Genomic DNA, 27,470 nt, shown 5'->3' with positions numbered 1-27,470 from the left:
AATCCGAAGGACTGGCCAGTGATAACCAACATGTATTATATTTGTTCTACTTGGCATTCCTATGAGCAATAGAAGTGTGTTGTTAGTTTATATATTTATTATATACCCATCCATCCATCTATCCATTTTCTGAGCCTCTGCTCCTCACTAGGGTCGCGGGCGTGCTGGAGCCTATCCCAGTTCTCATCATTATGTGTCAGGGAAATGTTTGGAAATTATATGGGAAACCGGAGTGCCAGCGGCACGGTGGACGACTGGTTAGAGCGTCTGCCTCACAGTTCTGAGGACCGGGGTTCAATCCCCGGCCCCGCCTGCGTGGGTTTTCTCCGGGCACTCCGGTTTCCTCCCACATCCCAAAAACATGCATCGTAGGTTAATTGACAACTCCAAATTGCCCGTGGTGTGAATGTGAGTGCGAATGGTCGTTTGTTTGTATGTGCCCTGTGATTGGCTGGCAACCAGTTCAGGGTGTACCCCGCCTCCTGCCCGATGATAGCTGGGATAGGCTCCAGCGCGCCCGCGACCCATGTGAGGAGAAGCAGCTCAGAAAATGGATGGATATATATAATTAACATATCTTAGTTATTATGTAATGAGTAGAGGGAAGATGGAGTTGGTTTAAACAGTTTAGTTGATTTAGTTGATGATGGAGTTGATTTCAACTGTTTACCGCATCTATTTCTAATTTCTTTTTATGAACCAGTATTTCCAACGTATTCCATTTGGCTGGTGTGGTTCCTGACTTGTCACAGGATTGGGCGTGAGGGGTGGGCTGTATTTAAATGGAAGAAGCTTCTGATGGGTGACGTACTATCAGGCCACGAAGAATGCGCTTTTCTCATTGGTCAATCCCGGCTGGTCTGCTGACAACAACACATCGGTTTGGACCAATCTGAACGTGTTTTAGACCACAGCGTCTGTTTGCGAATGACGTAACTACCGTAAAACAATATGGTGTCGTTTGCAGGAAACATAATTATAAATGAGTACAGACGGATAGACCGCTGCCTCCTTTGAGGCGCTGGTGTTGTCCGACTTTCACTGTTGACTACAAAAAAATAAATAGAGCAGGCTTCTGTTTGTATTCAACTCGAGCCTCCTATTTTAGCCGAGAGGCGAGTTGGTGACAGCGGTCAAGGATGGACTGTGGAGAGTACATGTCGCCAATGGAGAGCGTGGACCCGACTTTAGCGGAGTTAGGAGATGAATTAACACTGGGGGACATCGATGGTGAGTTGTATTGTCACTGACAACCGTGTTGTTTATTTTATTTAGCTTTTTTTTTTTTTGGCCAGGTTCCGCTCAGTCTGATAAGCATGGCATATGCGAGTCTGGCACAGCGGAAGAGGCTGAGCATGTCTGTAATTTATGGGACTCTAGAATGACCGATAATACGCCGTCATTTATAGCTGCATTACCCAGGCGTTTCTTTAAAATTGGGGCACGGTGTCATTCAAATGACTAAAATACAGGAAGTCTCATGTAGGATGTTTCCATATATGAGGATTCCAGTGCCTACTGTATGTGCAATCATACAGATTCATGAAAAAGGTCCTCACAGCATTTGACCATGCTATAGGACACCCGAACACTAAAATGAATTCTAGTGAACCCTCGTTTATAACGTAGGATGCATACCAGAACCACCTGCAATAGGTGAAAATTCGGGATTTAAAGAGGCCATGTAAAACATTTCTTAAATATAATTTACCCCTCCCGCATGCTTTAAACATATCAGAACACACTTAAACTTGTTAAATACACTTTGAAGTATTCCTTAGCGCCTTTTCTCACTCTCTCACTGTCAAGAAATGGGAGACTAACATAATACCATCACTTTGAGGAAATGAAGACTCTTGCTTGCACAGTTCTGCATGTAAGGTTTGTTACTTTCAGACGTCTGTAAACTGACACATAAACAAAAGAGATACAAATATTGTATGTTTAAACACCAAAATACTCAATCAAGTCACGTTATTTTGTCTAACGAAAGTCAGCTAGCTTAATGCTAACGGAACACCGTAGACGGACTAGCCAAAATTAGCATAGTTGTTAAGGTAATTCTATGAACAATGAACCGTGATATAACTGGGGGCCGCTATGTCCAAAATGAAAGGATAGCCGTGGACATTAACTTGTTTTTTTAGTATTTGGTTCTATAGCTGTTCTGTGCAAGTTGTTTATATACCAGATCGCTCAGCCGAAGACCACAGCCATCTACTTATGCTTAATTAATGTCATAGCTGAATGTACACAATGTGTGACAGACTGAGAGTTATAATGTATAATAATGATTAATGCTCATGCGAGTTGCAGCATGGACAGCACACACCTTACAGCAAATCTTTTTTTAGCTGTGGAGTCATGGAATATCATTTTCTTATTAGGACAACCAATTTTAATTGGAAAAAAAACCCATTTGTGGACACAAAGATCAACATACCCCTAATAAAATGGACCTTATGATTTTTTTTTTTTTTTTACTGAAAGATAAGTTGACACACTTTTTTTCCCATTCAACCATGTACACGCTTATGCACTTGTCTCTTTACATCTAGAACATTCCCTCTCCCTAATTACTCTCTTTGGGACTGTAGTTACGTAACCTTTTTTCTTTTCACTGAGAAGCCCACGAAAGTGATCCCCATTGTGCCATCTTGTCAGAGGTTCTGAGGACTCCTAACTGCCTTCATTTGTTCTCTCTGTTTGTCCAACAGTCTGCCCCTCATTGAGGTGTACACATGCATGGTTTTGTGTATCTGTCAGCATAAATGTTCATCTGAAATACATGACAAAATGTGCTTCAGTATCCCAAAAAAATAAATGGTGGGAAACACTGAATTGTATTGTTGGTCTGAATAGTTCCGCAATAGGCCTAAAATAGCCACATTGTTTCAACTAATTGCCATTGAATAAATAGTTGCCGCACCCATTATTCGCCTCTTTCCCCCCCATCAGGAAAAATTGTTTTTGTGTCAGATCTCCTCTACTGTATCATAACACACTGCATGATGATGGTAAAAATAAGTGTATGGTGGAGATTAAGGAGTAATGCTGCTGTACACTATATTTTAACATTGCCCCCCCCCCCCCCCAAAAAAAGGGAGAATGGTCTGATAATGACATTCGATTAATTTAAAAAATAATAATCTTCTGACAAGTTGGGGAGAAAGCATTTAGATTTAAATCTTTATTAAGAACATTTTAACAGTGAAACAAAAAAAATAATAATAAATGAAATTACCATTTTAAAAATGTTTTAAGTTCACTTGGGTTATATTTGTCTATTTACATTTGTTTGTGATGATCTTAAACATTAAAGTGGGGAAACTATGCAAAAATATAAGAATTTGAGAAGGGCGCCAATACTTTTTCACAGCACTGTATCTTTTCACAATACATACACACAAAAAAAAAAACTAGATATTGCCCAGCCATTTTTAGAAATAATTTTATTAAAAGCTACTCAAGGAAAAGGTGTCAAATTTCCAGCTTAAATAGGCAATGTGAAACGGGCTAATGTTTCAACAGTACAACAAACTTAGCAGCGTTGAAATTTTAGTTTTACAGTTTTTCTTGTCTGTCTGGGCCATCAGTATATACATTTTCATTACAGTTTTTCTTGTCTGTCTGGGCCATCAGTAAATAAATTGTCAAGGCCAAGAGCAGAGGCTATGTGTGCATGTACCACTTCAAGGCCAGTCTGCAGCATTCACTGCTATTACCTTGTCTTATCTTTCTGCCATAAAAACAGCATCCACGCTCTTCAGCCATATCGAAAGAGACACTCTCAGGACTTTGTGACTGACTAATGCTTTTCACTTTTACTCAAGGCCTTGAAGAAATCACCAATGTTACTGTCATACTCTGTACAGTATTTGCAGTGTGGCACAGACAAATTGTTGGTACCCCGTTGTTAAATAGAAAAGAAAAGAATGAAATAACTTGAAACTGAAAAGTAACAATAAATGAAAGTCAATAAAAGGCAGACATTGCTGCTGATTTGTGATCCAACAAGTTTTTTTATTATTATTATTTATTTATTTATTATTATTTTTTGTAAATCTAAGAGAAACTGGCCTAGACAAATATGGTAGTACCTTAAAGGTCAGACGACAAAGATGTTATGGGGTCAATTAAAATTCATATTTGCATTGTCTATGTTATCTAATACATGCATGTAATTTCCAGCAAGTTGTCAACTATAGTTTAACTAAAAATTAGGTTTTTATTACGCTTATTGAGCACTCCCCGAACATATCCGTAGCTCGAGACACCAGAGTGTAGTTACTCTAGCCACCGCAAGAGTGACGTTGCAATTGCCAAACACAGCGTGCTACACTCTATAAGCAATGGTGAGCAACATGTTGGAATATGAGAAGGAGGAGGATTTCGACGTACAGGAGCATCCAACCGAACTTGGCATCATCAAATCGTACATGTTTGACCCGATCAGGAGGTCGGAACAGGCTGGTATGTTTGTGCATCGCATAAATCCATAATTTACTTGCTCCAGCTCACTCATTGATAGAAACATAGAGTCATGGATAAAATATAATAGGCATGCTCATGGGGTCAGACAGTTGAGGGGGAAAAAAAGCTTTTGATACAGTCATGGCTAGAAATAATGGCACCCCGGGAGGGGGGGTTCAATATTTTTGAGCACGACTATACGTATTGGACCATGCCCATTTTTTGGAGCTTATTTGGGGGCCTTGACATTTTGTAAGCATATATTTTTTGACACAATTGTTTGCCCATGGATTTAATTACAGAAAGTTGTCACCACGGACTAAGTCTGCAAAATCCACCCAGACTGTTCTGCTTCATGCTAGCACAACTGGGATTGTCTAAAAATGTTAAATGTTGTGAGCCCTAGCTTCATACCGAAGAGTCTGCCCATGGAATTCATGGCTGCTTTCTATTCAGGAGATGTCACTTGACAATACCAATTGGTAAATTCCATGGGTCTTCAATTCTACAGGGAGAAAAATGCTCCAAAAGTGGGGGTGATTGGTGCTGACGCCCATGTTTGGACCATGCCCATTTCTGGCAGAATCGTGGCCCAGGAAGAAGCTCCTCAAGAAATGCTGGTTTAATGCCTTAACTCTTTGTTTCAAACATAAAATGTATGGGCAACTCATGAGAAATGCCTTTTTTAACAATTTTAGACCAGGGGGATTTATCAAAATGAACGCATGCTAATGTATATGAAATACACACACAATATGCAGATTGTTTCCCTATGTAGGCTTTACTTGGGCGCCCCCCCCAAATATATTAACAGCCGCCCAAGAAGACGAAACCAGAATTCCCCCCAAAAGACATGCACCTTCATACTGGAATTGATTTGATTTTGGAACCTGACCTCCATTTTTCAACTTTCTCCTGGTTGCCCTTCTGGTTGTTATGAACGGTGGATTTCGTAACAGGATAATTCGCCATTGTTGTTGTAAATGTTAGCGATGTTTACATGAGACCTGGGACAACCACCTCATCGTCTCAGGAAAGCTGCTTATTGGATTCAATGCAGTCGAAGTTTCCTCTAGTGGACAAATGGTGGATGGACATAATTCTGCGCGACACTTAACATCATTTACTGTTTCATGACAAATTAAGAATATACTCCGGCCCATTAAGATTATTTTGAAAAGGGCTAAAATTAACTGATGAATCGGTCGGGCCGCAGTCTTCAACAAACGAGATGAGTCCAGTTGCCTCAATAAACCTTTGGAGATTACCATGACCTGGATGACTGAGAATCGACACAGATACACAGTACATAAATACATTTTATCCTAATCGTTTCTGATTACCGTAATTTCTCGTGTATAATGTGCACCGATGTATAATACGCACCCACAAAGTTGACCTCAAAATTCTGGAAAACCCGTCAACCTATGTATAATGCATTTTTACAATCCATGATTTTGCTTCTACCCATATGACCAGAACATGAAGTATTCTCTGTATTTTGTTAGTTTTTTCAAAGAATTATTCTGAATTTAAGTACTTTAAGTGAACACATACTTTCATTGTATTTACTTGCTCTTACTTTGAAATTCACAGCCCTACTTTTATTTAGTAAATGAGAAAACACACAGTTGTGCTCATATGTTTGATTACCCAGGCAGAATTTGTAAGATGTGTACAATTATTTTAAGAAAACATGAAGGACCAGGTGAAACACATTTAATTTTTCTTTTAATGGGATTCAAATTAAACTGTCAAGCATTTCAGAAAAGCATTATCATTAAACAAAACACAACCATAAAGATTTTTTTTAATACAGTCGTATTAAAAAAAAAACAACAACAACAATATTCCACAAATTCTGCCTGGGTATGTAAACCTATGAGTACAATTGTACAACCCCAATTCCGATGAAGTTGGGACATTGTGTTCAACATAAATAAAAACAGAATACAATGATTTGCAAATCATGTTCAACCTATATTTAATTGAATACACTACAAAGGCAAGATATTTAATGTTCAAACTGACAAACCTTATTGTTTTTAGCAAATAATTATTAACTTGAATTTTATGGCTGCAACACGTTCCAAAGAAGTTGGGACAGGTGGCAAAAAAGACTGAGAAAGTTGAGGAATGCGCATCAAACACGTGTTTGGAACATCCCACAGGTGAACAGGCTAATTGGGAACAGGTGGGTGCCATGATTGGGTATAAAAGGAGCTTCCCTGAATTGCTCAGTCAATCACAAGCAAAGATGGGGCGAGATTCACCTCTTTGTGAACAAGTCCGTGAGAAAATAGTCAAGCAGTTTAAGGACAATGTTCCTCAACGTACAATTGCAAGGAATTTAGGGATTTCGTCATCTACGGTCCACAATATCATCAAAAGGTTCAGAGAATCTGGAGAAATCACTGCATGTAAGTGGCAAGGCCGGAAACCAACATTGAATGCCTGTGACCTTCGATCCCTCAGGCAGCACTGCATCAAAAACCAACATCAATGTGTAAAGGATATCATCAGGAACACTTCAGAAAACCAATGTCAGTACAGTTCGGCGCTACATCCATAAGTGCAACTTGAAACTACTATGCAACGCAAAAGCCATTTATCAACAACACCCAGAAACGCCGCCGGTTTCTCTGGGCCCGAGCTCATCTAAGATGGACTGATGCAAAGTGGAAAAGTGTTCTGTGGTCCGACGAGTCCACATTTCAAATTGTTTTTGGAAATTGTGGACGTCGTGTCTTCCGGGCCAAAGAGGAAAAGAACCATCCGGACTGATATGGACGCAAAGTTCAAAAGCCAGCATCTGTGATTGTATGGGGCTGTGTTAGTGCCAATGGCATGGATAACTTACACATCCGTGAAGGCAACGCTGAAAGGTACATACAGGTTTTGGAGAAACATAGCCTGCCATCCAAGCAATGTCTTTTTCATGGACACCCGTGTCAAAAACTATGTCCAAACCACATTCTGCACGTGTTACATCAGCGTGGCTTCATCGTAAATGAGTGCAGGTACTAGACTAGCCTGCCTGCAGTCCAGACCTGTCTCCCATTGAAAATGTGTGGCACAATATGAAGTGTAAAATACAACAATGGAGACCCCGGACTGTTGAACAGCTGAAGCTAGTACATCAAGCAAGAATGGGAAATAATTCCACCTACAAAGCTTCAACAATTAGTGTCCTCAGTTCCCAAGCGTTTATTGAATGTTGTTATAAGAAAAGGTGATGTAACACCATGGTAAATATGACCCTGTTCCAACTTTTTTGGAACATAAAATTCAAAGTTAATGATTATTTGCTAAAACAATCAAATTTATCAGTTTGAATATTAAATATCTTGTCTTTGCATTGTATTCAATTAAATATAGGTTGAACATGATTTGCAAATCATTGTATTCTGTTTTTATCTATGTTTAACACAACGTCCCAACTTCATTGGAATTGGGGTTGTACATATATTCAGTCATATGTACCCCTGTCATATTGGAATGAAAGTGTAGCCTACACCTTTTTCATAACCTCCAGGTGGCATAGCGGAATGAAAGTGTACACCATTTCATAACCTCTAGATGGCAGCTTACATTTATAAAAGGTGAAAGTATTTTTCATTTTCTCCTATACCTATGTATAATGCGCACTATTGCGCATTATCCACAAGAAATTACGGTAAATGACTTTAGATTTGTATGTATTGATCTATAATACAGGCCATCATTTGATGTTAATATGTATACTTTACCATGTTAATTTCATCTGTATGTAATGATTTGTCTCGTTAATTATTAATTCCGTTTGTGTCGACCTATTTCCTCAGAGTTGCTCCAGCTTGTCAACCCGGTGGGAGACTTCCCAGAGCTGTTTGAGGAGCAGATAACCACCGCAGGGTCTCTAATCACAACCCCACGACCGGCAACTCAAAACCCTGGATCTACCCAAGCATCAACTCCTGTTGCCTGCCAAAGCCTCACTCTTGGGCTCTCTCCCCCTCAGACGTTGTCGCAGACACAGAACCCCTCCACAACCACAGCCTCTGCAGTGCAGCAGCAGGTGACCCGCAGCCCCCCGCCCCTTCAGCCACGGCCTCATGTGATCCAACCCATCCAGCCCCATCTGATGACCCAACCCACCATTCAGGTCTGACCGCTTACACCCATGTCCAATGAAGAATAGCTTGTTTTCCTAGATTCCATTTCATATCGTCGCTGTGTGATGACCACCTAGATAAGATGTAATATTAACTGTTTTATGGAGAACTGTTTGATTGAAACACGCCACAAACAAATGAAATCAGTTCAGGTAGCAAGAACAAAAAAACAACACACAAAGTTCACAGTGCGATCAAAGGCAATGCACTTATAGTTAGAGTTGGGCATCGTTTGAATTTGAGCTCATTACTCATTTCGATTTCAAACGATTCAGATTATTCTAGAGGACTGGGTCAAAAAGGTTTGTATGGATTAAATGAAGGCTGTCCAAATTATGAACATCCATTTTCTTAGTAGCCTGCAGCACAGACTAAAATGAATATTTGACTCGGGGGTTCTTTTTAACCAGTGTAAATATCAAACCTATGAACCAAAAGGCAATGTGTGTGGAACTAACCCAATTGACTTAATATTCATTAATTAACGTTTCAGCTAATAGTTAAATATAGCATTGTTAAATGAGTTATTTGTGACTGTTTTATCACCTCAAATGGTTTATATGTGCAACTTTTAACTTTCTGTTTAAACTTGTCGCCTTTTATTTTTAAGGGTACACACCGCAACTCGAAAAGTAACTTTGCACGACACCGGTGAATTTTGAAAACGATAGTAAACCTAGACTGCAAGAAAAAGAGTAATAAATGGAACCAAATACTATAAAACGTTGATTCTGTTACCTAGCCACCGATGAGGCACAAGGTTAGTGTTTGTGATACTGTGAGACAACCTTTATGTGAGTTTTGCCCCAATTCATTGTGATGTAAAGTTGCGAGTTTGACCTTTTGAAGTTTTAGCTCAATATTAAGCTTTTTTCCCCCCCAGTCATCGGCTCTTACGTAGCTTTGAAGACTAAAATCCATCCATTTACTAAGCCCCTTCACTAGGGTCGCGGGCGTGCTGGAGCCTATCCCAGCTATCATCGGGCAGGAGGCGGGGTACACCCTGAACTGGTTGCCAGCCAATCGCAGGGCACATATAAACAAACAACCATTTGCACTCACATTCACAACTACGGGCAATTTAGAGTTGTCAATCAACTTACCATGCATGTTTTTGGGATGTGGGAGGAAACCGGAGGTCCCGGAGAAAACCCACACGGGCACGGGGAGAAAATGCAAACTCCACACAGGCGGGGCCGGGGTTTGAACCCCCCTCCTCAGAACTGTGAGGCAGACGCTCTAACCTGTCGCCCACCGTGCCGCCTGAAGACGAAAATAAACGCTAAAAACCATCAGTGCAAATGTGCAACGCACTGTTTAACTTGTTAGCTGCCTCAAAGTTAGCATAGACATATTTTGTTTCACTCACCAAATTTGACTTGACTGAAGTTCCGTGCGGTGTAGGCTGAAGCTCGGAGCGGCAGGGAGCGCGTCAGACTTCTACACATAGTGAAAGACTCCTTTGCACAATATAATCTGATTCCAAGTGTTGCACTGAGGTGACAGGTCATTTATTTTATCAAAGTTAAGACACACTTATTTTCCCCGCCGCGGTTGGGCACAGGGACATCTTCATGCGCGTTCATCTTCGTTGGCTTTCACTACTTTCTTCTTCGGGGTCAGCGGACTGTAGACGTCGAAACTGGGAACCGAAATTTTTAAATTTGAACGATTCCGGGAGAACTGGAATATTAGTCCCGGTTCCAATCTGTTCTCGATTCTCGATGCCCGACCCTACTTATAGTTTATATGGACATCTGACTGATTTATAGTTTATTGGCTAATATAGCCAGACAATTTTTACCTGCATGTGTCAGGCGGACTTTGTGAAGCGAAAATAAACTTGTACTGTCAAACATCAGATGAAAACACCAGCTTTATCAAAGTTTGTTGGCTCTTGGCTTATTAAAGTAAAGTGATCAATCGAGTGTCATTCATACTGTCATCATCTTCCCAAGCAAAATGAACATACAGTAGGCGCTGTACACGGTCTAAGTTTCATGGAGACTTCTAGCAGCCAACAGAAATTCTCATAAAAAAAATAGAACAAAATTTTACCTGTCATTTATGAGCACAGAATTGAAAGAACGTGGGTTTTTTTTTTTTGAGGTTTTTTTTTTTTTTTTTTTTTTGTTAAATGCAGATGCAGACCCAGCGATTCCCAGTTCACACTTTGGTTCCAACATCAATCCAGACGCCGGCGCCCCAAACTGTAATGATTGCCTCCAGCGGTGGACAGTCCCGTTTTATCCAAAATCCAGTCATCTGCCACCCAAGCCCTACTTCTGGTTTCCCAGGTGACAAAAACTTCCTAACTTAAATACTGTATAATATATAACAAGACTTCCATCATCATGTCATTGAAATATTCTTATGATTAAATTTTTAACCTGGCTCTTCACTGAGTACTCATGTCTTAGTTCTCGTGTTCTCCCAGTACTTCAACCACAGGTGCAGAGCATTATGACATCATCCCAACTCCAACCAGTGACGATTCACCAGCGTCTTCTGACAACTGGTCAGACCATTCAGACTCTCTCTACAGCACCCACTACAGTCCATGCTATGCCACAGCAGATGCAACAGGTTGCAAAACCATTTTTGCTGTCTAAAAATCTAAATTGACATACATGTCTGGTGTTGTTTTTGATTATTAGAGACACCTTAGATCTTCAGGTTCTTTTTTGACGGTGTGGGGGTTCTTTTCACCAGGTTTTGGTTCAGCAGCCTCAAATTCTGAAGACAGATTCCCTGGTTCTATCTACCATGCAAAACCCAGCGGGGATCACCACACTGACTACGCCCCTCCAGAACACAACACTGCAAGTTCCGGTACACATATAGCAATACACTCCAAAGATTTAATGTCACTGTTGTTAGCACTGTCCTCAGTCCTCAGTTTATAACATAGTTCCGATCCTACGACATAACCAGCATTTGTACGTAGGTCAGAACACACTGTAGTCATTATCACTAACTAATCACTAACCTACGCTAACGCAGTAGTAAAGTCATTACAGTAAATGCTTGCATGAAAGCTTTTCTAGGCCACAAATATAAAACAATGCATGAAAAACGGTCGGCTCTGCAGTAACTGAGTGTGCCTTCTTTTGCCCCACAGCAACCTATTCATACGCCGCTGCGCAAACTCGTTAAATGCTCGCCATCCGTAATGTTGTTACTGTGATAAACTGAGATCCCTTTGTATTGAATGCAAGAATTTAAAGTGTTTGCAATCTCACTGGTACTTACGTTTGTGTCTGTAGACACTGATGGGCAGCAACCTCCTGACTACTGTTCTGGGAGGCGCAGACAAGCTGACAATTAAACATCTACAGTCAGGCGGGAGCCACTGCACCAACAGCATAATATCAAGCCTAGAGCAAAGCCCTATGACTGGAGGGGTGCTGTGCCAAGGAGGGGTGGTGAAGGAGGGTGAGAGGAGGACCACCCACAACATCATAGAAAAGAGGTACCGGTCATCCATCAATGACAAGATTATGGAGCTGAGAGACTTGGTCGTAGGAAATGATGTCAAGGTCAGTAATTTTTAATAAATTTAGTCAATAACAGAATTTCATAATTAATTTTGAGAGAAGTGAGCAGCTCTAAAATGTGGTAATATGCTGTCCCTAATATTTTTTTTACACTCATGTAGCTAATGAGGTAACCCAAATATTAGATTCAGCTCTCATTATGAATCAGTGCATTTTTACACCTCTACAAGCTTCAACCACAATAATAAACCTATTGTTATATTAATATCTCGCTGACAGTCAATCAAAACTGAACATTACCTTTGTAAAGGCAGAATACCGTATTTGATACTTTTCTAGTATTGGTTATCATTGTACAGTATATTGCAAGTGGTCTGGAATGGAAATGTTGTGACTTGTCAGTGTACCTACCGAAAGAAAGTGTAATAGAATTATCACTTTCCCCCCCCCCCCATTACATTTTTGCCTTCAGATGCATAAGTCAGGTGTGTTGAGTAAAGCTATTGACTACATTAAGCACCTGAAACAAGTCAACCACAAAGTTCGACAGGAGAACTTGGCTCTTAAAATAGCAATCCAGAAGAGCAGTAAGTGTATTTCAGTACATCGATATCCGCATGTAACAAATTAAATATATTTAATACCTTACTTTTTCTCAGAGCCAGTGACACTGTCTGAGGATATGGAGCCTAAAGAGGAAATTGTAATGATGTCACCTCCAGCCTCTGACTTTGGCTCAGCTTCCCCTCACCAATTGTCTCCCTATGGTGTGGACTCTGAGCCCAGCAGCCCCTTAATAGATCATGATCAGGTAACGTACAAGGTGTTTAGGGCCATCATTTTCTTGGACAAATACAAATTTGTCTCTTTTGCGCACGCTGCAGTTGTTTGTGAATATCACAATGTCATATTTGCCCTTTGTTATAAACAATAGTTTACTTTAAAAAAAGGTATTGCGACTTTATAGCGAACCAACATTTTTGGGCCTGTATTACACAACAATATTCTATCGTTTTAGGTTGCATATTTAGCATTATGTCATTCTTTCTTTCAGATGAAGTGTGAGCCAGACTCTCCTTCCTCTGTTGGAGTGATGGATGGTTCTCGTCTGCTTCTCTGTGCCCTGACCTTCTTCTGTCTCTCCCTGAACCCACTGCCCTCTCTGTTGGGTTCTGAGACCTCAGAAAGTATCTCTGCAGGGCATGGGCCATCTAGAACTCTTTTCTGGTTCCCAAGTCCCACACAGGATTTTGGTGAGAAAAGCTATCTCTTGTGATGATTTGAATTCGGAGAATTGCTGCTGTGAGAGAATATTAACAGTATGAAACCTGTGTGCCCTTTCTTTCTGAACCTTAGCCTCTTGGCTGCGCTGTTTATTGCCATGGGTGATTGTTTGGATGCTGAGTGGGCTGGGAGCAGTTTGGGGTTGTGTGCGGGTGCTTTACCTCTGGGAACCTGTCACCCCCCTTCACTCCCCAAAGTCGGTGTCCTTCTGGAGACACCGAAAACAAGCTGATGTGCACCTTAAGAGAGTAAGTACAATTACTGTCTGTCATTTATTCAGTTAACATGCGTCTCACACAATTTGGCTTCTGCTTCAGTTGTTCTCATACCTACTGTTGCTGATTATTGTTCTCTGTTTGAGTAATATCACTTGATCAAGCCTTTTCTAACATTCAATTCCTACAAAATAAGTAAAATATGAATGATTATTGCTGAAATCGGATAGGACCGATATCGGCCAAAACTCAAGGCTACAGTATCGGACATCCCTAATAACAACTAGTTTGATAGGTTGGCATCACCGGCCCAATTTCTGTTATTTATACACTTGCATATAGCTTACTCTCTTTGACCATGCAATGTTAATGGTTCTACACAACAATTTTCATTGTCATTTGCACTGCTGTATATTTTGTAGAAAAGGAAAACCCCTCGTTTTCTATTTGTGCCCTGCAATTAATGAGGATGACGTGCTATAGAAAATGGATGGTGGAAAAATGTGTAATTGCATTTCATAGCGGATACTGTTGGAAAGATGAATAACTTGACCCACAGATAGGATAGTTTTATTTTATTCAATTTTCAATTTACATTTTATGTGCAGGTGGATGATTTTCCCAATAGAGATGGGAACTCTTTCGCTTTTCAGCCAGAATATACTGGGATATTGCTATATCAACCAGCCTTATGATCCATACAATAAAACAACAGACAACAGGTTTTTTATACTGTATGTGTATAGTACATGATCATTTAATATGGGTTTCAATTGTTTTATTTGCTGTGTTCCATTTTGTATTTACAGTTCATCTAAACATACTTTAATAGCCGTTCCAACATATTTTGCCTTTGTAGTCTCTTTGAATGCTTTCCCTCCCTCCTTCTCTCACAGGGAGATTACGAGGCAGCATTGACCAGTTTAGAGACCTCCTTATCCATCTTGACCAGAGCATTTCCTTCCACCAAACTGGACCTGATCTGTTCATTGTCCTGGAATCTGATTCGCTATTGTTTACATCGTCCAACCCCTCTCGGCTGGCTGGTTTACCAAATCAGAGGAAAACATGAGGGGGATGAGGCTAGGACAAGCGCAAAAGATGCTGCCCTCGTATACCATCGTCTGAGCCATCTGCAGCTCACAGGTAAGTGTAGGTATGGTCATTTAAAAAAAATTCTCATGACTCATCGACAATCTCAATAAAAAATGTCGATCAATTATGGACTAATTCCTCATATCAAGTTTTAATATTGATTACAGACGGTAGAAAACACACAGTTGAACCTGAAACAATCTTGGTGATAGTCAGTGCAAAGGCGAAAACAGCTGTTCCAAAGGTTACATGAGGATGACGAGATGCACGCTTCTTGACACGACACGAACATCGCCATCCTCAGATACCTCACTGAATTCACTTCCCATCTGTCTTTCTTATATTTGTAAAAACTATTGTAAAGTGTAATATTTAGAACCTACCTAGTTATTTTGTAGTTCAAAGTGGTCCCACAGCTAACCAGCTCTCATTTTTACTTGTTTCATTTTGAACACCAGTCTCTGTTGGCAGCAAACTGGCCTGACCTCAATTAGAGTACAGTGGACCCCAGCATACTCACGGTTCGGCACCTGTTGATTTAAAAAATAAATAAATACATTTTTTAAATCCAGTTTATTCCTTTTTTCCCCTAATTAAAAAAAATAATAAAAATCCCATTCTCAATGCAATTATGGTGGCCGTCAATTAACTGCGGTCCTGCCCGGTCCCCACGAAGGGTGAGGGTGAGGAAAATTACAGTGGTGCCTTGAGGTACGACTTCATTTGTTCTGTGATCACAAATCATCTTTCCCGATTGAAATGAATGGAAGTGCCATTAATCTGTTCCAGGCTCCCCCCAAAAACATTATTTTTAAAATAAGAAAAATAGCACTCTTTAAATTCTTTATAAAAACATACAGTAATAGAAATGTCAAATAAAAAGTAACAAATTCCCATTTTTTGCTTGAATTCAATGGACATTGTTCTGCTACTTCTGGTTTGAGCTTCTTGGCCACTTATAAGAGAGAGAGTATAAGCCAGAGGTATAGACACATAGGAAAACACGATAAACTGCAGTAATATTAGTCATGTTTTTGAAGGAGTAAAGAATATATACCTTATTTGGTATTGGTATATTGTCTGTCAACGTGTGTTGCTCCACTGTTTGTGTTCAAATATCAAATATCCGTTGCTTAAAGTCTTATAACGCCGCAACACTGATGCTCTTCGTTCTATGCCGTTTTACATTGTTAGGATTAAGCTACTGTGAATGGACTGTCCTAAGGCAAAGCTATGTGGCTGCTTTAGATAAACATAATTCTTTTTGTGCTTAGTTTGGTAGTTGACTTCAAATGGTAGTGCCAATAAACAGCTTGAAGTTTCATTTTTGAAGAATTGTTCCTTATCTGCCAAACTGCTGCTTGTTGTGAAATAAGATGAGTTGAATCACTGCCACCGTATAGCACTTTTGAATCTCAAATTTTTGCTCATAAATCGAAGCTAAACATCCTCAGAACAATGGCTCATATCTCGAAAAACTCGTAAGTTGTCACTTTTATCTCAAGGCACCCAAGTCAGTGAGCTGCTTAGAGCCTGCTGCTTCATCAACTTCAATCCTTCAGTTTGAGAGGAAACAGATATTAGAAAGTGCCATGTTGTGTTTTCCCTCTACTTATTAGGAAAGCTGCCTCAGCGTAGCAGCTTATGGGCCCTGTCTCTGTCTCTGAGTGCTGTCAACCTCAGCGAGAGCGCCCAAGGAAAGATGGCCCCCGCTCAACTTACCGAGATCTATGTCACTGCAGCCGCTGCTCTACACACTGTACTGGGTCACCATATCGCATGTCTGCCTGTATGTCTCTTACATGCTTATCTTATGTCTGCCATCTACTTTTTAAAATGTATCATTTTAGGTTATACAAATCCTTTTTTCCCCAGGGTTACTTACTGAGTTGTGCAGAGAACATTGCAAATCAGTGTGAAACGAAGCACATTCCTGACTGCTTGCGCTGGCTCTTCACCCCATTGGGCAGGCAGTTCTTTCTGAGCTGTGATTGGTCATTGAAGTCAGAGAGCAGCGATGGGGTGTTTACGTCACAGAGAAACCCAGGTACAAATGACACAGTTGAACTCTGCTCCTCCAAACTGATTAAGGTAATATCTTGCCATTTTGTATATTATAAAGGGTCATCAAGCATTTGATGTTAAATGACTTAACTGTTTATCAAGGAAGAAACCTGCCATACTCAAGTCTGTCTTCCTGTAATTGCAAATGTTTCCCTCTAGCTGACCCAATTGCCCAGTTGCACCGCTGTTTCTGCAGAAAGTTGCTTGAAAGAGCCGTTCACACCCTCATCCAGCCGCAGAGTGACTCAGAAGTGGGCAAACACAAAACCAGCTCTGGGTATGACGGAGTGCTGCTTTACTGGAGGATAAAAACATTCCATTACTCTGAAGCTGTGCATTTGTTATTTCCTTCTGCCAGGGAGTTTTCCAGTGCCCTGGAGTTCTTGCAACAGTTGAATAAATGTACAGAGGACTCTCCTTCTGCTCCTCCCTTCTCAACTCCTCCCAATCACACCATCACACCAGGTACAGTATGTACGACAAAGCACAAATGCAACACTTCCTTATTAGACATATTTAGAATTTAACTTCCTTCATCGACTTCTTAAGTTTAAGTGCCAAAGTAAAAGTCAATATGAATTGATTTTCTTCTTGCCACAGCAGTACACTTAGAGCTAATGTAGCGTTTAAAGGTTGTGCAGTCAATATGATTCTCTTTTTTTTTTTTTTTTTTTTTTTTTTTTTTTTTTTAAATGTAGTTAATTGTTCCTATCTTATGCCAAGCCCTACAGCACACATCTTACACCACATTGTATAATGAAAATGATGGCGAAAAGGCGTAAAAGACCTCTTTAAACATGATAATTTGTTTTTGAACCAGTAAGACACAAACATAAAACTGATTGGCTGCTTTTTTTAAAGCCTCTGTTTAAAGTTCTCTTTTAAATCCCTTTTTGTCTGGTAGTGAGAGATCCCTTAAGTCGGTGGTGGGCTTTGGTCCTAAAGGCTGCCATCTATTGGCTTCAGGGTGATGATGTCACTGTGAGATCTCTGTTGGTTGAAGCAGAGCGAATGCCAAGGACTCGGCACACTCTTGAGTAAGTGCCATGGCTTGTGAAGTCATTGTTTACAATCCATTTACGTACTTTTACAGACATTTTATGCTGGATTTATGAAACAACCCCTAATAAATGCAGTGTTCCCTTCCTTTATTACAGTTCACCTACCGCAGCCCTGCTGCATTGCAAATATTTTGTGGGACGTATCTACTTGTCTATTGTGGAAATACCTATTTTGCGGAACTCCACAGTTTAGAGTGATCCTTTTCTGTGCTCTTTTTTAATAGTATACAATAGGCTTTACACAAACAGGATATTTTGGGGCCGATCAAGCGAGTTTAAAAAAAAACAAAAAACGATAACCGATCACCTATCCGATCACAAGATGGAGCAATGTGTCTATTTAAATGACTTGTTCATTTACTGTATATACTTGTGTACTGTTTTCACTGTATCTTTAAAAATATCTTGTCAGGTCAAACCAATATTACAACACGACAGAAATAATGGGTGCTAACTGACTGTAATTAATTTATTGTAATTAAATTACTTCACACACAACGAAATTTTAGAGCATGATTCGACAGAACGCCGGTACAACCGTTAGTGCTAACACTAGCTTGCTAGGCTATATAACGTTTTGTTGCCTGCTTGCGAGCTGTATCGTATTAAAAGTATGTGAGCATACCTCAAGCAAGCCTTGAATTAAAGTCTTCTCCCGGGCACCGGTGACCACCAGCACACGTTTTGCCCCATTTTGTTCTTATAATACACAGTACGCGATCGATTGTTGTTGCCGTGGTTACGAGTGTATCCGGTCGCGTTTGAGTTGACAAGAAAAAAGCCCAGTGATCGTAAAAGATGGGATGTGGTGGTCTCGGAATACAAGATTATATTGCAATAGTCTGACATAGTGCAATTGTGCAAGACCAAATTTGTCTTGTAGTCTGATCCGAGCATTACATGTTGTCTGCCCCACACTGCCGACGTGTTTTTTTGTATATAACTTTATTGGCTGTCTGATATTTACAGTACTACATCATATGACACGCGACAAAGCTAAAAATAAACCAGCTTTTGGCTTCAAATATACTGTACACGATGGCAACGCGGAGTAGATATCTTTTGCGGAGTCATCGATTGGATTGGCGAATTATGACATTAAAGCCGATCAGCATAAAATGCTAATTATCGGCAGATACCGATGAGGCCGATCAGATCGGTGTAAAGTCTAGTATACAATGGTACCTCAACTCGTGAGTAACCCGACATACGTTTTTCAAAATACAAGCCCTCCCTCGGACGATATTTTTTGCTTTAACTTGCAAGCAAAAATTTGAGAAAAAGAAGCCTTTCGCTTGCTTACAGCTGTTTAGTTCCACTCCCAGTTGAAGTTTACTGTCAATCTAAACATAAGAAAAATACAAACATTTGACCTAACTTTGTCTAAGCTACACGATGTATCGTTCGCAAAAGTGACATTGGAGGTTCCTGCAATGTAGGATTCATATGAACCCATGTTCTCATCTAAATTCAAAGGTAGTATATATTACTATATAGTAATTCATTATATAATATTAATCATTAATGTACATTAATAATATATATTGCAGGGTTAAAAAAATGTATTCTATTTTCCCGTATCGTGCAGCCCTAACACAAAAGGTAGCAACACATGCAGACAGACTATGACAATAAGACTCGGTCACACGCATATATTTTTTATCTTCTCTGAAAATCAACATGTTACTGCAGCTTGTGAAGCTCATCTTCTGTGTTTCAGCATCAAATCTAGCTGTAATATGTATGTATGTACTACACTACCTCCTGGCTGGTGGCCAAGGCACACACACACACCAGACACACTATGCCCATTGAAAGAAAGCATGAAATCATGATGCACAAACTTTAATCCTTGACATTTGGATTGTTATTACAGTATGTTTTGTAAGCTACATTACTGTACAGGTTACAAAAAAAAAAATTGGTGTTGGGGCTGGAACAGATGAATAGGATTTCCATTCATTTCAACAGGGAAAGATTATTTGAGATACAAGTGTTTTGAGTTAGGAGGGTGGTCACGGAACTAATTAACTCTTAAGTCAAGGCACCACTGTACTTACTGGAATCCCCTCGCATGTGGGAAAGGAGTTGCCGATGCACTTTTCAGCCATTTAATAATTGCCGGAAGAACAGTGGTTAAGCACAAACAATGAGCACACTCACAAAGGAGCTGCTGTCAGCCACAGCTTACATCCAGACTCTCACATGCAGACTCGCCATAACTTGAGCCACCCAGCAATTATCTAACACACAGGTACTACAATACGTACATTATTTTCTATGCATTTTCTGCTCGCAATTTTTTGTTCAATATGTTTACAATGTGGCGGCACGGTGGCCGACTGGTTAGAGCGTCAGCCTCACAGTTCTGAGGAGCCGGGTTCAATCCCCGGCCCCACCTGTGTGGAGTTTGCATGTTCTCCCCGTGCCTGTGTGGGTTTTCTCCGTGCACTACGGTTTCCTCCCACATCCCAAAAACATGCATTAATTGAAGACTCTAAATTTCCCGTAGGTGTGACTGTGCGTGCGAATGGTTGTTTGTTTGTATGTGCCCTGTGATTGGCTGGCAACCAGTTCAGGGTGTACCCCGCCTCCTGCCCGATGATAGCTGGACTAGGCTCCAGCACGCCTGCGACCCTAGTGAGGAGAAGCGCCTCAGAAAATGGATGGATGGATGGATGTTTACAATGTGTTAAAAATTTGTGTTTTAATATGTTTAAAGTGTGTGGAAGGGGTAAAAACTATAGTCAAAAAATGTTTTCATATGGTCTGTCTTTTGTCAGAATTTCACATATTTCAGGTGGGTCTGGAACATGTCCCGTGCGATGAACAGAAGGCTCACTGTACTCCTTTTAACTTTCTGTCCCTTCTTTGGGTTTCAGCCACCCTCTGCCCAAAGCTGTGCAGTTACTCTGCAAGTCCTTTCAGATGAGTTTGTCACCTCTGAAGGGAGAAGGAACGTCAGCCTGCCTGTCCCGTTGTGACCAAGCCAGCAGTTACCTGCGCTCCAGCATCTCCGTGCCTCTTGGCCAGCCTGGTGACTGCCTAAACAAGGTAGGAAGCAAATAAATATTTTCTTCACAGGTTCTTTGGTAGAGTTTTTATTTGGGTTTGTTGTTAGAATGCTATATATTGGGGAGAGGTGGATGTTTGTATGCAGCAGAGAAGGCAGGAGGTGGCTGTGGTGCATTGTAGTTGCATTGCATGATCTTCAACCCAAGTGCAATGCATCTGCAGGGCATTACAGAGGCCTCCCAGGTCTGCATGCTACTTCTACACCAACCACTGTGCCGTGGGAAATTATCCACTTTTACTTAATTAGTCCAACGTAATTGATTTACTGCAAATAATGTGTCTTTGTTCATCTCTGCCAGCGTAGTGACCAGGAGAACAATTAACTGCTCTAACACATTTAATTGCAAATGACTCAATGCAACTGCATAGCTGGGGCATGTGAGCACTACTCTGCTACAAAGAGTATTTATTAATTGCCTTGTCAAATGCTGGAAACAAGATTGCCTATCACAAAATAATTTACGCTCGTTTGACTTGAAGGGAAATCTGTCTTATGGTAACTTGTCACTCTGTGAATTCATAAAAGCTGGCCAGTGGCATTACTGTATCGCACACCGAGCAGACAGGCTTTGCTGTGTCTGTCGGCTTGCCTTGGCTGTCGACCATGTAAGGTGTCTTATTTCTCCGGGAGGAGTGGAAAATCCTCAGGAGCGTGACAATTTGTAGCCATTCCTTGTCTCTGTACTGTATTTCTCTGTCTTGGACATGTCACAAAAGTTGCCGCCCACTTTAGACACCGAGTTGGAGAATGCTGTCACCGCATTTGTTTTATTTTTTTTAATTTTTATTTATTTTATTTTTTTAATCATACCACTACTTAAAAATGTGTTATTTTTTTACAAGGTACCATGGTACTTTTGTATTGTTAATAGTAGCTCTGTATTATAAAATATACATATTGAACATAACAAAAGTGAATATAAAGAAATAAACTGGTTTTGTAAAGTGGAATTAAGCAGAAAGTCACGCACGTCTTCATCTGGAGCTAGATGGGGTGATGGGGTGTGGCCAAATAAGTGACGTCAGGAGCTGGTTGGCCTTTAGTACGTAGTTAGTTCAGTGTGAGTGCCCTCTCGTTGAGTGTTTTCAATTTGTATTTGTGTATTTTCCTTTTCAATAAACATCTGAAAATGGAGATTAAGGTTCTTTTGTTTGGAAAGTGGATGGGACAGGGTCCACCAGCAATTTGAACTTTGAAATTGGCCACTCAGCCCTCCCTGGGCCTCATCAAATTTCTTTCAGATGTAACTTTTGTCAAAAAAATTTTTTTTTAAAAAAACAGTAATCCAGCATTTTGTTTGTTTTGAGTTCTTGATTGGCCCAGGCCTAAACCCCCCTACACAGTGCAATATGGTTTTCTGTGTAGTCCAGTTTTTTTAGTCATAGTTTTCCATTGATCTATTGTTCTTTATCATCGAAGGCGATGGAGCTCTTGGTATGCGACCTTTTACTGACCTTGAGGACCAGTTTATGGCAGCGAGGCAGCAGCACTAATGGAGAACCTGGGCCATCCTCTGCATCTCAGTTGGCTGGTTTTCAGAGTGACCTCAGTGCGCTCAGAAAGCTCACGCAGTGCTCCAGACAGGCCCAGCATAAGGTAAAGGCATGACCAGATAAATCAAAATAATAATGAATAAATCATGCCCATCCCTAGTTTAATCAAATGTTAAGTATATCATTATAATCAAATGTTTATAAGTATATAATTAATCTCAGCCCTTGACATTCAAAAGAGCTTCTTCTGATCCAGCTTTGTTTATGCTTGCTGACGGTATTTGAGACATGACTGCCTTTTACTGTAGGTGTTCCTCCACGAGACCACAGTGAGGCTGATGGCGGGAGCCAGTCCTACAAGGACACACCAGCTGCTGGATCACAACCTGAGACGAAGAACGCACGGCCTCCACACTGCAGGTGAAGAATACACCAAGGCCGCTTTTGTACATTGTACAGACTACATAATCTCCATGCCTTTCCTTGATCCTTGCCTAATCATATGAAAATATACTCTGCTACATTGCCCCTATTGATAAGATATAATAGTCTACGTTCAGAATGATAAATGCCTAGTACTCTCTGCAACTGAGTACAGTGAAACCTGGTTCATCTCGCAGAGGATAGGTTCCAGAGCCACCTGCAATAGGTAAAAAAATAGTGATGTGAAGAGATCATATACATTTTTCTCATGTAGTTTTACAACCTCTACACACTGTAAAGACATCTAAAGTTATTAAAACACACTTTTTGAATATTCCATAGCCCCTGCTCTCACTCTGACTGTCAAGAAGTGGAAGACAATATGAAGAAGACTATTTGTCACTCCAAGTTGAATTTTACTGTAAAACTGACACGTCAAACAAAAGAGATATTACTGTAATTATAGATGTCACGGTCATTATAAACATTCAAACAACTGCTACTTTAACACACACAACACAGCATCGTATACAACAAAAGGGAATTAAACATTGAGAATTAAACAAAGACCAAAATGTTCAACCAAACCACATTACACACTTAACAAAAGAACCTAAATTGCAATGTGCCTATTAGAAAGTACAACTGGCTTAAGTTTAGTAAGTATCATAAGCTAATTGAATAAAGCCGACCACCACTACTTAGAGTGAATTGTAATTCATAAGTGGTTTGGGTAGAGGGAGGATGGATGCAGCTGCTGGTGCTCTTTCAATCGCTTTATTTAACAAATGTGAACCAAATACAGTAAACAGAAGCGCACTCTGAGCATTCCTGTCGGTAGCCTCAATTTACGCCATCCCTCAACCGATTCTACATTATTATTCACTAGACTTTACACCGATCTGATTGGCTTGATTGGTATTGGCCGATAATTAGCATTTAGTAATGCAATAAATGTTCGGTCGCTACTTTGTGGTTTTCGTCTTTTGGTGGGGTGGTCTGGAACATAACCTGTAATAAATGAGGGATTACTGTATAGTAAAATCCATTCAACACGATCACTTAAAAATATGCAGTGCAAAGGAGGCATGAAAAATTAACCGTAATGTAGTGAGGATTCGCTGGAGATATCAGAAAAATATACTACACAAATATAACAAAAGGCAATGGACGCTGATCTCTACTTTTCCCTCACTCTGCTATTGTTAGATGGCGAGAGGGAGCGGGCTCATGCCATTCTACTGGCCTGCCGCCACCTACCCATGCCCCTGTTAACCCCACCCGGGCATCGCGCCCACCTGCTGGCTGAGGCCAAACGCACCCTGGAGCGGGTGGGAGATCGTCGATCTCTCCAAGATTGTCAGCTGATCCTGTTGCGCCTGAGCGGCGGCGCAACCGTCGTTGCATCCTGAACACACGCACAAACACAAAGGCTACTGTTGATTGCACTCATTCACTTACAGTATATAAAGGATATGAGTCAGTCATTTACACCCATACATCTTTCAGCCTGTATCGACGTCTCTTTTTGCTTGATGGCTAGTTGCGCCTCCAATGCTCAGCTTTAGAACACTCTTCCCACCTTGTGGTCATTCACGGTACAACGTCGGCTGACTGCCTCACACTTAACATGTTTAACAGAGAATATCAGGTGTAATGGGCTTCCAAAGAAAAAGGGACCTGTTTATAAATAGCTGTTCAATTTCATGCAATTGCAGAAGTGCATTGTTCAGCTATTCGATCCCAAGCTGCACAATAATTAGCACTTTGTAATATCTAAAGTAAATCAGTTTGCCAGCTTCATTTCTAAGGTCTGTAAACAGCGTACACACAAAAGACAGACTGGTTTACCTTCAACTATAAGTCGTGTCGTTTCTTGTCTACCTCATACACAGTTACATTATACTGTGGGGAAAAACAAAATACCCAAACACCAGGTCGATTATTCTGAATTGGAAGTGAATGTGCAGCTTTCTGTAAATCACAGAGGTGTTATTCTTCCCTAAAATGTCGGACTACACAGGCAGGGTGCTGATAATGATGGCCTTGTTACTAACTACTTACACAGAAACATATATATTGTAGTACATATGTAAATTAAATTTAATATTAACAGTTGCGGCGGCACGGTGGACGACTGGTTAGAGCGTCTGCCTCACAGTTCTGAGGACCGGCGTTCAATCCCCGGCCCCGCCTGTGTGAAGTTTGCATGTTCTCCGCGTGCCTGCGTGGGTTTTCTCCGGGCACTCCGATTTCCTCCCACATCCCAAAAACATGCATGGTAGGTTAATTGACGTCTCTAAATTGCCCCTAGGTGTGAATGTGAGTGCGAATGGTTGTTTGTTTATGTGTGCCCTGCGATTGGCTGGCAACCAGTTCAGGGTGTACCCCGCCTCCTGCCCGATGATAGCTGGGATAGGCTCCAGCAGTGGAGGTTAAGTGGTAAAGGAAATGGATGGATGGATGCATGAACAGTTTAAGTATTGGTTGTAAATATAAATAGGCTCATTTTTAAAAGATTAAATCGTACTCGTTTGGCTACTTCTCCAAGGAAAGCCAACATTGACGACTACATTACTGACAATCGTTAGTTGTCGGGTTGGTGTAATGGCTGGACCAGCAGAGCAGTTTTAGCTGTCTTGCCCTAAATTTCTAAATCTTTTGCTCTGTCATTTTAAAAAGTAATTCCATTGTACGGGGTGGAAATGCAATGGGTAATCCCCCTTGTTTGTTGTAAAATATGTGTTTCTGCAGTGATACAGTTGAAAAACTATTATTTCTCAGAAATGTCATCTACATTTGTAATTGTTTCAGGCAAAACACCCTTGAGTTTAAAGGAAAATATATTGCATCATATTTTCATAATGGTGTTAGAAATTGCTAAAAACAGTTTATAATTTGTGCCTCTCACAATTTGCTTCTATCATTCCTGTTTTTGTGTCTTATTTAATGGTTATGTACTTTTTAGATTAATGCTTTGCTGGGGGGGGGGGATGAAAAGTCAGCCTTTTTGTGTGTATATTATATTTGATTGTGAAGAACTTAAAACAGAACAAGCATTTTAGGTTGATGTGGTAGCTTAGGGTTGCCCTTTTTTCTGTGTGCACTTCAAATTCTTTTTAGAATAGCAAAGCAAACTCAATTTATGCTTGTCGAAATGTACAGAAAATTCTCTTACAGGTCACACCAAGCAGATCAATATCTCTCTTCATTGTGTGCAAAGAACAAAGCAATGCCCAATTAACCATGATAGGCTGGGTTTATTACTGTTGGTCTACTGTTGTGATTGTTACAATTTTTTTTGTCTTTTCCCCATTAAGTATTGTACTTTCTAAATTCTACTCTTTGTCACTCTTTTTGGTGTTGGTGTTTTTTGTAATAAAACAAAATGTGATGGTGGTTGGAATTGATCTTTTTTCCTCCCGTGCAAAAATACTACCCTGCATAAAACGGAAAGTTAAGAGTTAATGGCACTATATCGTGGTTGCCATTGGCAGTATGATGGCATTTGATTGCATCTGCTTCCCATACGTTATACAAATAAACGATATAATTAACATTTCTACTATATTATTGTTATGTATGTATATATAGAGATTTTATTTCTTGGGTGTTTGCACACCACTCAAAAGTAAGGGATATTCCGCTTTCAAGTCAAATTTCAGGAACTTAAAATGCACTGTATACTCAATTTGACTTTCTCAAAAAATTTGAATGCACATTTCAAACTGTTCAATGTTTCAGTACTTTTTGCGAAACTTGCTGTCCTCATAGTGCTGAAAATCAAAACAGGTGTTTGATCTGTGACTCAACCAATGTCCCGGTTTAATTAGAATTGGTATTTAAACAGTCCTCTTTATGTTCACATTTTGACATCATGAGACCAAGAGGACACCTTACAATTGATCAACTATTTTGCCATTGTGATGCTTCAAACAGGATGTTCACTAAGTATGTGGCCACTCAGACTAGAGCACAGGTGTCAAACTGGTGGCCCGGGAACCAGATCCGGCCTGCCACATCGTTTTATGTGGCCCGCGAAAGCAAATCAAAATTGCTCATTGTGTTCTAGTGTAATCTCATTGAGATATTTGCAAGCATTTTTTTGTTACCAATCCCCCTTTGAAAAGAAATGCAATAGTTGAAAAACATCTTTTTATAGGCTTTGATTTCAAAACTGGTTATGCATCAATGTGTTGTGTATACTGTATGCAATAACAGTATATGAGGTAATCTTTCATTTATATGGGTTCACGGTCGTAGCGGCCCTCCGAGGGAAGTCATAACTACGATGTGGCCCGTGACAAAAATGAGTTTGACACCCCTGGCCTAGAGTGTCATCAGCAATTGGCAAAAGAGACTGGAAGAGTCACAGAAAGGTATAGAAGTGGACGTCCTTGAAAATGTATTGGGTGATTCATTGAGCAAACACCTGTTGTGATTTTTGTCCACCTCATTATGCCAGTTATGCAAAAGGTATGAGGTATTGATCAGCAGGACACTGTAGAGAAGGTCAAATTAGGTAGGTACCTGTAGAGGTTATAGTGCTTTTTAGGTTCGTCCTGAAATTTCAGAAATAAATTTTAAACTTTTTGTGAGTAGTGTATGTTATTAGTCATTACGTATGTATACAGT

The 27,470-nt window shown here is 40.3% G+C and overlaps 1 protein-coding gene across 1 annotated transcript; it reads left to right on the top strand.

Moving 5' to 3' along the window:
* Positions 1 to 947: 947 nt before the first annotated feature.
* Positions 948 to 26,234, top strand: srebf2 (sterol regulatory element binding transcription factor 2). Its single transcript, XM_061700736.1, has 20 exons — positions 948 to 1,230; positions 8,298 to 8,617; positions 10,771 to 10,924; positions 11,065 to 11,213; positions 11,340 to 11,459; positions 11,894 to 12,166; positions 12,597 to 12,711; positions 12,784 to 12,935; positions 13,179 to 13,377; positions 13,481 to 13,656; positions 14,520 to 14,769; positions 16,338 to 16,507; positions 16,594 to 16,765; positions 16,942 to 17,059; positions 17,141 to 17,247; positions 17,687 to 17,819; positions 20,726 to 20,897; positions 22,339 to 22,515; positions 22,721 to 22,832; positions 24,045 to 26,234. Exons 1-20 carry the CDS (start codon positions 1,140 to 1,142, stop codon positions 24,245 to 24,247), a joined length of 3,363 nt encoding a protein of 1,120 aa, XP_061556720.1. The 5' UTR covers positions 948 to 1,139; the 3' UTR covers positions 24,248 to 26,234.
* The last annotated feature ends 1,236 nt before the right edge of the window (positions 26,235 to 27,470 follow it).

The sequence above is a fragment of the Phycodurus eques genome, chromosome 16 (genome assembly GCF_024500275.1).
Source record: "Phycodurus eques isolate BA_2022a chromosome 16, UOR_Pequ_1.1, whole genome shotgun sequence".
NCBI lineage: Eukaryota > Metazoa > Chordata > Actinopteri > Syngnathiformes > Syngnathidae > Phycodurus > Phycodurus eques.
The sequence above is the reverse complement of the archived record's forward strand: the minus strand, read 5'-3'. Positions and strand labels throughout refer to the sequence as shown.

Bases quoted from the DNA above. Each gene is read 5' to 3' on its own strand.
- srebf2 (XM_061700736.1), top strand. From the start codon at position 1,140: ATGGACTGTGGAGAGTACATGTCGCCAATGGAGAGCGTGGACCCGACT. The intron at 12,167-12,596 runs GTCAGTAATTTT...TTTTGCCTTCAG, and splicing joins TCGTAGGAAATGATGTCAAG to ATGCATAAGTCAGGTGTGTT. The intron at 13,657-14,519 runs GTAAGTACAATT...CTTCTCTCACAG, and splicing joins CTGATGTGCACCTTAAGAGA to GGAGATTACGAGGCAGCATT.